The following is an 11,504-nucleotide window of genomic DNA, read 5'->3' on the forward strand; positions in this document are numbered from 1 at the left end:
TTTATATAAAATAAATAACACAACATAAAAAATGTCAAATCCAAATCCTTTCCTTTAAAGTTGATTGTAAGCTTTACTTGCAGATCTTTTCTCATGAAATCTTAAAAATCAAGTATTGGATATATAAATAGGTACCCAAATTGGAGAAATGAAGGATGGTATCTCATTGTACAATAGCAGTGACAGCCAGGTCTAGGACAGGTTCTGAAGAGTGGGTAGTGCAGATGTCAATCAACAGCATGCCTGTTTCTTCATTTGTCAAAGTCAGAATTCAGGGAACTTTCATTTGTTTTCCTCACTTCATCCTCACCACACCTGGTGTCAGGTGTCATTCTCATCATCTCTCAGGCAGAGTGGACAAGGAAGGGGAGGTCAGAGGTAGCAAGAGTCAAGGTTGGAAACCAGTCATGACCTTGGATGTTTATGGGTGGGTGCCCTCAGGTCTCAAAAGGTTTAGTCCTGTGTGTAGAATGCAGTGTGCTGGAGAGAACAGCAGAGTCATTCCAGACTCACAGAACCTCCTGGCATGTCCTGGTCCTATAGGCTTGGGGGGTTCAAATGTTAAATGTGCATTCCACAAATTATGTCTAAGCAACTTTTTAAACATTTTGAATATACCATATAGATCTGAGAGTCCTTAGATTCCAGCTAAAACCAGATTATTAAACCAGAAATATTAACACTTATTTCACACTTGAATAACTTAAACTCAGGAATTAGTGATTCCCCTTGTTTTCAAATGTCCCCTACTTTTTTTAGCAATAATTCTAAAAATATGCGCTTGTTATTGACAAACTCCTTTTTTCAGGAAGCTCATGAACCTGAACTGTTGCAACCTCACTACAAGTTACCAACTCACTTCACCCACAGGTGAGCTTTCAGATACTTTTTAAAAAATATTGTTTACTACAGGTCATCTGAACTCCTAGGATCTGCAGGCTCTGGTACGACCTCTGGTTGGCACAATCAGACTGTTGCACAGGTGTGTGGCAGCTAAGAAGTCACTTCAGCCCTCTGTACAACATTAACTCAAAGATTTCTTGGTGACCAAGGTGGAACCTCATGGACATCACCACCTGGATGACCAACCACACAGGGTGGGCAGATTTCATCCTGGTGGGACTCTTCAGTCAATTCCAATACCCAACTCTGCTTTGTGTGGTCATCTTCATGGTTTTCCTGATGGCTTTGTCTGGAAATGCTGTCCTGATCATCCTGATACACTCCAGTGCCAAACTCCACACCCCCATGTACTTCTTCATCAGCCAGCTGTCCCTCATGGACATGATGTCCATCTCTATCACTGTGCCCAAGATGCTTCTGGACCAGGTGCTGGGTGTGAGTACCATCTCAGTCCCAGAATGTGGGATGCAAATGTTCCTCTACTTGACACTTGGTGGTTCAGAATATTTCCTTCTGGCAGCCATGGCCTATGACTGCTACATGGCCATCTACCATCCGCTCCATTTTCCTATGCTCATGAACCACAGGGTGTGTCTTCTTCTGGCATCTGGCTGCTGGTTCCTGGGATCAGTGGATGGCTTCATGCTGACTCCTGTCACCATGACCTTCCCATTCTGCAGATTCCGGGAGATCCAGCACTTCTTCTGTGAAGTCCCTGCTGTGATGAAGCTCTCCTGCTCAGACACCTCGCTCTATGAGACACTCATGTACCTGTGCTGTGTCCTCATGCTCCTCATCCCTGTGACAGTCATTTCAGGCTCCTATTCCTGCATCCTCCTCACCATCCACAGGATGAACTCAGCAGAGGGCAGGAGGAAGGCCCTGGCCACCTGCTCCTCACACATGATGGTGGTCACACTCTTCTATGGCACTGCCGTCTACACCTACATGCTCCCCAGCTCCTACCACACCCCTCAGAAGGACATGGTGGTGTCTGTGTTTTACACCATACTCACCCCTGTGCTGAACCCCTTAATCTATAGTTTCAGGAACAAGGATGTCACTGGGGCTCTGAGGAAAATGTTGAGTGTTGAGTCTTTCAGGAAACAGTAAAGTAGAGGATTTGGGTTCCATGGTTTCTCCTTCTCTCCACGTCAGATGATGAAGATCTCCTGGTGCCACCTCCTGGGCTCCTACTCCACAGTGCTGCACCCCTATGCTCCTCTCAGGGGTGATCCTCCTGTCCACTGCTTGTGCATTCAGGGTCCTCATGCAGCTCCCCTGGATCCACCTTATATACCTAAGTTGACAAGGACTTTCTCCTTCTAAGGGAACATATTCATATCATTACAAAATACATAGTGGATATTTAGAGGAAATGGTCATGAGGTGTTCTGGTATAGTGGAGAGAGAGGATATAAAAAAAAGGTGCAGGGTTAATCAGAGGTTAGTCTAGGTTTAGGTTTCATTGGAATTAGTTGTATTATTGTTTTTCTTGCTAATTATCTGCAAAGTTGAAATGATGTATGAATAAAAAGTTAAATAACAGGCTTTTTCTTTTTATAAAAAAGCAAATTTCTACTTTCTGCTTGGGGGCAGTGTGACATAGTATCTAGGAGACCATGCTCTTATCATTGTTTCTAATCTTTATTGAGACAGTGCAGCTGTTTCTCCACATTCCTTGGGGAACGTTCTCAAGGTCCAATCATGAAGGCATCCAGTGGATGATGCTGTCTGAGATCATTAGGATTGAGTAGTGTGATGAAGAATCAAGACCACATGAATGACCACGGGGGGAATGCCAGTCCTGGGTGGAAGGAGGGTTGGGGTAGGCTCCCTACCTGAAATGCATCTGAGGTGGCTCTTAAAACATGGAGCTTATTAAGGAATGTGGTTTGGATGTGAGGTGTCCTCAGAGCTCCTGTGTCAATGCAGGGATATTCAGGTGGGAAATGACTGGGCTATGGCAGGTGTAACTCTGTCAGTCCATCTTACTGTGAATGGACTGACTGGAAGTTAAGTGTAGGCAGGTGGGTTTTGTTTGGAAGAGGTGGGTCCCTGCAGGTGAGCTCTGAAGGGTGCATCTTCCCTTTGGTTTAAATAGCAGACATTTATAGCAGAGAGAGTACATCCTCCTGGCCACAATCCTGGCACTTACCCTCAGGACAGCTGACCTCGGCAGGAGGGTTCCTGGAGAGTTGAGGAAAACGGTTTAACCTGCAACCCTGGGAGACCTAGGGTGCACACTCGCTTTCTGCAAGGAGAGCTTCCCTGCATTTTAAATGCACCTGCACGCAGTGTCTCCCTACCAAAGGGCAGGTTGTTCATCTCGCTTGGAGGGTGACACACCCCTGCTCCAGGCAGTCCAACATTGTCTTCTCCAGGTCCCTTCTAGTGGCACCACTGAAGACAACTACCTGCTGTTGTATATTTGTGCTTCCTTTTGGATTCCCTGAAGCCTGCTTACAGAAGTTGGTTTTCCATATCCGTGATTTTGTTCTAGGTTTCAGGAGTGCGCCTGTTGAGTCAGAATGGCTTCGGCATTTTGTGCATTTTGGGTTTCCACTCGCTGGAAGTGGAAGTCAGCAAAACCTGTCCCGAGTTGGGGTCCACGCTGAAGCCCCAAGGTTGAGGCCTGGTCCCTGCTGTGCTGCTCATCTACCCTCGATTGCTGTCTGCCATTAACATGACCACAGTATTAGGGCCAGCACAGAAGCCCCTTTGAGAAATTGGTATGAAAGGAACATGAAGCCAAGGTCTCTGGACACATTGCGCTGCTGTCTCACACTGCTGTCTCACACTGCTGTCTCACAGTGGTGAGAAAGTTTGGGGCATCAGAGGTTAGCAATCTGGTCACTTCCCTTGAGGTCAGGTCCATTGTCCTCCAGTCAGACCTGTGCTGCAAAGGGAGCTTAGGCCTTAGCATGGGCTGTTCCAGGCACTTGGCTCCCAGTTCTCACAGGACAGCCTGGGGCCAGAGCTGAGGGAGGACCCCTGTAGATGCTGCTCAGCACGCTGGGCTTTAGGTCCTCGATGGGGTCTTTCCAGCTGACACTTGGAGTCTCTGAAATTTTGTGGCTGGGTACCGGCCACAGCACAGAGGGACAGCCTAGCTGCTGTCCAGAAGTTGTTCAGCCACGGCTTTGGCAGCCTCCCTGAGGGGATATTAAGCCTCCTCTCACAAGAAGAAGCCCTGAGCCAGCCAGGTCTTCTAGCCTTGCATTTATTTCTCTACAGTGTTACTGATCCTTCATGTTTATGAGTAACTGCAGAGGGTCAATAAATTCCTGGAATTGGAGAGGAAAACATATAGCAGCATTAAAATTCCCTTGAAAAAAATTTCATAAATTCTCATGATTTTTCTCTTAGATAATGAACATATGCACCTCTTGGATATGTTCAGAGATAGTGTGGGATGACCTGTCAGTTTTTATTAGATCATAGCATGTCTTTCTTCATTTCAGTGACAGGGTTGCAGAAAAGGTATATCTCTGTCAAATGTGTTGGCTACCAATGATAAAAATGTGTTTTAGCAACAGGAATAACCTGACAGCAGCTGTCATGCAGTTATGCCATGAGGAGTGGATCCGACCTAGGGATGGCAACAGGGATGGCCTTCTCTGATCCTCGGGTTCCTTCAGTAAGAGATGATATCATACTACTAACCAACAAGTCAAGGGTTACTTCTGAATGAAGAAAAGTTGGGCAAGGACAGCATATTGGGATGTAGCCACTCTGGGTAAATTTTGTATAAAAAGACAAAGATGTGAAGAAAGACCAAGAATTGTGACATTTCATTCCCTGAACCAGAAAGAACAATTGGGTTGGTGTCATGAGCAAGCTGTGCCCCTAACAAACACATTTGAGTCTCTCCACAGTGTCAGAATTTACTGAATAACTATAAATTCACAGGCTACCCACTTTTGGCAGTAGTAGGTCACTGGATACTCATGGGTCACCTGGTAGTCACAAGCTGGGCAATTCTGAGCTCTTTAATTCCAGTCTTAATTACTAATGTCTGGAACATTGAAGTCACTCATCACACTTCACACAATGATAAACAAAGATGATAGAAATGATAAGAGAGGGTTAAGGTGGCCACAGGGGTCCAGGAGGCTGAGCTGAGAGCAAAGGCAGAGGGCAGATACAGATGCAAAGAGTCACCACAGGTGGTCAGGTAAGATTAGGAACTAGCCAAGAACTTGTTCAGGCACAGAGCTGTGAAGCCCAGAGCTTATTCTAGGCCAGGGTCCAGAGGGCAGAGGTTCCACAGGGCCCCTGAAGATGTCAGCTTGGAGTGGGTTGTATGTGGTCACACGGGCAGGAGAAACCATGCTGTGCTGAAGCAGAGATCCAGAGGTCTGTCTTGTGGCAAATGTCCTGGTCAAGGCTCCTGAGGAGCAATCAGGTGACCCGTCAGGGTGCTTCCCTATCCAGTCTTGGGATGTTCCTCCTTTTACAAGCCTCAAATGAGGGGCTACTTCATTTAGTGGTCTGGTGTTTTTGATAAGCTCGTGGCCTGGGTTTCCTGGTATGATTCTGACATGCCCATGAATCCCTTGCTTATGATGAATTCACAAGTGGTACACGGGTGGTCATTCTTATTAGCATGGTTTCTTTATCAGTTTGTGCCTCATGGCTGTGCCAGGCAGGTGGTGACTGCTTGCTTGTACAAATAAGGTATGGAGTCATTCTTAAACTAAAAATAGAATTGCTCATGGCTAACTGCTTTGCAAAATGAAGTAACCCAGATTTAGGCCTGAAAAGTCCTGTTCTATACTTCAGCAGTAACCAGAAGAGGACACAGCAAGTTCTCCACAGCTGGGCACACACCAGCACTTCAGATGCCTCACATAGGCTAAGGTACAGCAAATTGGAAGATACCCTGCATCTGCTCCAGCAGTGTCTGCCAGAATGCTGGACCTGAATGGCCCAGGAGGGCTGGAGAACAAAATGCCTTTAAAATGCAAGACACTCTTAAGCAATATGAAAACCAGCATGGAGGTGCCTCACAAGACTAGGAAGGGTGTCACCACATGAACAAAATATGCTACTTCTCAGCATTATCCTAGAGAGGATAATTAAATTTGGCATGCTCTAGTGAGACATGCATACCCACGTTTTAGCAGGACAATTCACAATAATCAAAATATAGAACCTGCCTAGGTGTTTGTCAGTGGCTGAGAGGCTCAAGAAAATGTGCTCTATATACACAGAGGTTCTAGTCAGCCATTGAAAAAGCATGCAGTTGTGCCATTTGCAGAAACATGGATAGAACTTGAGAGCATTATGTTAAGATAAATAAGCTAAATACAGAAGGTCAAGAGTGGTGTGTTTTCTTTCATATGCAGCAGCTAGAGAGGAAAGAGAAATAGAAAGTGGGGGTAAAGATCTCATGAAAATCAAAAGGCGTTCAGTAGAGGAAAGGGACCAGGTGGAAGGGTGCCAGGAGGGGAAAGTGCTGGGGAGGATACTGGCCTAATTATGTAGCTCCCACTGCCCCATTGTGGGAAGTATAATGTAATACAAAAAGTATTAAACATATAAAAAGTTTGAACTTGATCACTTTTCCGAAACTGAACTCTGAGTGTGAAATCAGCTTTCCCATTAAGGAACAGAAATTAACAGTTCCCACCAGATGCCTGCCTATGTGCTGTCCAACTGCTGACCCTCCTAAATGTGGGCAATTTTGTTAGCTCTCTTTAACACAGATGTATTGTCTGTGACTGAAGTTCACCTAGCGTTCACGAGACTAATCCCTGTGATTGCAGGCAGTATTAGAACATTTCTGTGTATTATGTAAACATGTCCCACATGTTGCTATGGTAGCAGGTGCAAATATCCATGAGAGACACATCTCTGAGTCAAGCAAAGGTTTATTGACAGAGGATATCTCCCGGGCTGCCCTTTGCAAGGCACAACAGTCTGCTAGAACAAACTTCCTAAGTATATATTCATGTATATGGAGTAATAAAAAATAACCTCTCTGTTTCTGTGGTTGTTAATTGTTACTTGGCATCTTTATTGTGGTTTTGATTGTTAGAAACTCTTTGGGGGCAGGCCTAATGAAAAGGCCATGCCTTTGTGAACAGGTGCTGATTTTCAAAATGGAGTTACTTTGCCCTAAGGACCTAACACATGCATTTATCCATTTCACTCTCCCTGGGTTCTGGGCAGCTTCCATATTTGGTGGGCTATTGTACATCCTTTGGTGAACATCATGCACAGGTGTCTATTAGGAATCCACTCAAGGGTGGCCATGCTGGGTTCAGGGCACAGATATGTTCAGCTGTCTTCACGGCTACTGTTAGGTAGGAGCTAGCAGTGGGCAGTGAGATGCATGGTAAGGTCACAAAGTGTTCTTTAACTTGCCTCAGGTCCTAATTTAAACTATCTTAAGATATCAAATGGTGGCAGTTTATCTGTAGAAAACAAACAAAGCAAGAGAGCTCTTTGTAAGACACGAAAAGAGAAAAGGATTAATGGGCTAATTATTGACAGGGTCCACTGAGGTTGATGTGAAGCTAGGAATTATGGCCATAAGTGTCTTCAATTTTCTGGGATTGAAGATTCCATTAGTAGCGCAGGCACACTAAGATAACTTCTGACCAGCTATTGACCCCAGTGTCCACATTAACATGGGATTGAGTTGTAGATGAAACTTCCCTAAAAAGAATGGCCACTATGACAGTTCCAGAGAGGACCAAGTAAGATCCATAACTCCATCACCCAACATGAAGGAAGAGTTGAACACCGAACTGGCAAAGAGTACAGAAGAGGGCCCCCAGCTCTCCTAGTGAACATCAAACACTAGTGAAATTGGGGACAGCATTGTCTTCTCTGTCATTCTCTGATTGGAGACAGCCCACTCTCTCCCTTGAGAGTGCTCTCGGCTCCAGCTTCACTTTTATTTTACTGTCACCTATAATAAAGTTCTCCTACATGATTTTTGATGTCTGTCTTTAAATTTTCTTTTGTCAGAACATAAACTGAGATTGGGAGTTTTAGCTCCCTGCTTTCCTGGGACACTCCCCCACACAAACTGGCTGGGGTACTAAGTTACTCCCCTTGCTTTCCTGTTTGAGTTGCTCTCTTTTCATAGTTTTTACTATAACAAAATTTCCTGAGTGCAGGTGCTTTTTCTTGCTCACAGCCATAAAGAATAATGTGAATAAATGCCTGACTCAGGGAGCTACATCTGCACACATGGTTCTATCATTCAAGGTCCTTTAAAGACAGCAAGGTGTGTGTCCCCCCAGACACACGTCACCCCAGAGAAGTCCCTTGCTTGATACACACTGTACTACACCTGCCTGCAAATGAAAACTCATGATCATGAAGCTGGGGGACAAAAGGCAGTCAATATAGATAATAAATAATTGGGTTCGATCAGGAAAGTTGGGGCTAGTTGGAAAGCAAATCAAATGCTGCCCTTTCCCCCTCCTCTTTCCAAGACCCTTCCCCCTGCTCCTGCTCCAACCTGTTGCCCAGGTAACCTGTACCAGGAGTGGCTGTTCCTTACAGGGAATCCTAAGAGGTGGCTGTTACCTTAATGCTAGATCATTCCAACATTTGGCCCTCCCCTTGCCCAACTGGCCCTCACCATTTGGCTCACCCTGGCCACTGGTCATAGACAGGCTGGTGAGAGATAAGGAGGAAGGAAGGCACGAGAGCAGAGAAAATCTAAGATGTACAAAGGGGCAAGACATTCCCACTTCTTTGGATACCATCTATGTCCCCCTTCTCCCTCCAGGGAGAAGTCTGTTTCTGTCCTTGAAATAAACCTTGTTCTCTATACTCCCCTTGGAATTTCTCCAGTAACCAGAGGTATCAATGCAGAGCTTAGAGGATGATGAACTGACAGGCATGTGAATCGTCACCTTTCACAGAGAGCCTGACCAGTGTGCTTCTAGCTATGCCCTTGGTTAAGTTCTTATGACAACATTTCCACCTGGACACTGGAGACTGAGCAAAGTCACCCCTTTTCCCCCAGAATGAACTCCTTGTATAGGCACATGATGCACTTCTCATGGCCTGCCACATGTTTTTTGGGAGGTGCTGAAATGGAACCCAGGTATAATAGGCGAGCACCCCACCACTGAGCCATTTCCCAGTCCCTGCCACAGGCCTTCTGTCCTCAATTGCAGCATCAGTGGAGGATGGAGAGGAACTCAGCTGACCTCTATCACCTGGGCAGGTTAACTGGCGATCACTTAATGCACTTGAAATGTGATTTGCCATCTCCCCATCTCAGGTTTGCATGTTTCTCCATATTGAGCCCCCTCCCACAGTGTGTTCATGTGCCCTCTGGGCAGTGCCCTTTACTTTCATACATCAGCTGTAACTTATAAGATAAATCATTTTCACTCATGTGCTACAAACAAAAATTAAATGCTGAATTTTTACTGGAAATAATGAGCACCTAGTAATTGTGGTGCAGACAATGATCACTGGAGGAAACTGCCCAGTGGCTCTTCTTACCACCTATGAATGAGCCCGGAAGGTTCTCAGAAGATGATGTTCCTCTTCTCTTTCAATAGTGAGCTAGACTTACACCCGAGTGTCCTAAATCCCAAAGAACCATCTTCCCTCTTGTATTCCCTTTATTTATTTAGTACCAGGGACTAAAGCCAGGGCCACTTAACCACTGAGCCACTCTCTAGCCTTTTTTTATTTTTTTTAATTTTGAGACAGGGTCTCACTAAGATGTTTAAGGGCTCTCTAAGTTGCTGAGACTGGCCTGGAACTTCCCATCCTTCAGCCTCAGCCTCCGTAGTTGCTGGAATTACAGGCAGTGCACTCCTCGCTACTGCCCATGCCATTGAAAATTCCGTATGACTTAAAATACCTCCAGAAGGTAAAACCCCAGGGGAAATTTTCCAACTTTTGTTTCTGGAAACCACTGGGTATTTATTTTTGCGTACATGTGAACTGAGTAGGACAAAAAGGAGATGTAAGAACAGAAAAAGAGCTGAGAGAGGGAAGTACAGGGGACACATTTTCAAGTTAGCTGCTTTCCTCCTGCAAAGCTGAACCCTTCCCTCCAGTTCATTCCTGCAGGGGGAGCGTGGCCACTAAACCAGGTTTCCCATTGCCATCTGCATGACCAGAGGCGGCTGTCAGAAGGCCTCTCAGGACACTCCTTGAAAGCCCCGGAGTCTCCTGAGTCTCCACAGGGCCCTCTGCAGAGCGCCGCCACGTCCTTGTTCCTCAGGCTGTAGATGAGCGGGTTCAGCATGGGCGTGAGGATGGTGTAGAAGACGGAGAAGACTTTGTCCTGCGCTGGCTGGTGGTAAACCATGTAGGTGTACATGGCGGCCCCCGTAGAATAAGGTCACCACGATCATGTGGGAAGAGCAGGTGGCGAAGGCCTTCTTCCTCCCCTCAGCTGAGCTCACTACGGCCAGGATCCGCGCGTAGGAGGCGACCACCACCGAGGACGGCGTCAGCAGCATCAGCACGCAGCACGCGTACATCACCATCTCATAGAGCGCCGTGTCCGCGCAAGCCAGCCTCAGCACCGCAGGCGCCTCGCAGAAGAAGTGGTTGATGTCCCGGGAGCCGCAGAAGGGGAAGCTCATGGTGATGGGAGTGAGCAGGAAGCCTTCCAGCGAGCCCCCCAGCCAGGAGCCCGCAACGATCAGCCAGCAGACGTGGGCGGCTCATGAGCACCGGGTAGTGCAGCGGGCTGCAGATGGCCACGTAGCGGTCGTAGGCCATGAGGCCCAGCAGGAAGAACTCGGCGCCCACCAGCGTCAGGTAGAGGAAGTGCTGCGCCATGCAGCCCGCAAAGGAGATGGTCCTCTGGCCCCGCAGGTAGTCCACCAGCATCTTGGGCACGATGGTGGAGATGTACAGCATCGATGAGTGACAGGTGGCTGAGCAGGAAGTACATTGGCGTGTGCAGGCGTGCGTCGGCGCGGATCAGCACGACCATGACCCCATTGGCCGTCAGAGCCGTGAAGAAGACGACACAGACGACCGCGAAGAGGAGGCCCCCAGTCTCCTGGGTGCCAAACAGCCTCCCCGAGGGTGAAGTTCGCGGAGGACACGTTGTCCCCTGCCATTGAGGCTGCGGTGGCGGGAGTAGCCCAACGTCTTCCAGGTAGAAGGGTGGCATTTCCCAGGGGATTAAACCAGAACATTCAGATTAGTGGTCAAGCATCACACTTCTAAGAGATGGAAGAAACAGTCTAAAATGGCTTTCTTAATAGTTCAGAACTGATAAACAACAACTAATCTGTATCAGAATGTTAATCTATACCGATTTTTAGTAAATTTGATCATTATTAAGCCATAATTCATTAACTATATTGGACAAGATGTCAGCACATACTACTGTATGACGATAATACTGGTAACAGTACATAAAGATGTAACCTATGCTCTGCAGCAACTGAGTGTACCATGGTTGTCGCTCTGTGTGTGTGTGTGTGTGTGTGTACACATGAGTGTGAGCTCACGTTAATGCAGATCAACTGGGACTGTTGTTAAATGCCCCTCAGTCATGGTCAGCATAACCATCATCTTCAAATCATCTTTATCTGCCTATGAGTTGTCTGTCTGCCATTCAGCCACATAGGGGGTAATCTCCCATTCAG

The 11,504-nt window shown here is 46.7% G+C and overlaps 1 protein-coding gene and 1 pseudogene across 1 annotated transcript; one reads left to right on the forward strand and one right to left on the reverse strand.

Moving 5' to 3' along the window:
- The first annotated feature begins 1,062 nt into the window (after window positions 1-1,062).
- Window positions 1,063-2,016, forward strand: LOC144254677 (olfactory receptor 2T29-like). Its single transcript, XM_077798133.1, has one exon. The coding sequence runs from the start codon at window positions 1,063-1,065 to the stop codon at window positions 2,014-2,016; it is 954 nt and encodes a 317-aa protein (XP_077654259.1).
- Window positions 2,017-10,034: 8,018 nt separating this feature from the next.
- LOC144249169 (olfactory receptor 2T1-like) lies at window positions 10,035-10,970 on the reverse strand (annotated as a pseudogene).
- Between the last annotated feature and the right edge of the window lie 534 nt (window positions 10,971-11,504).

Source organism: Urocitellus parryii, chromosome 1 (genome assembly GCF_045843805.1).
Source record: "Urocitellus parryii isolate mUroPar1 chromosome 1, mUroPar1.hap1, whole genome shotgun sequence".
Lineage (NCBI taxonomy): Eukaryota > Metazoa > Chordata > Mammalia > Rodentia > Sciuridae > Urocitellus > Urocitellus parryii.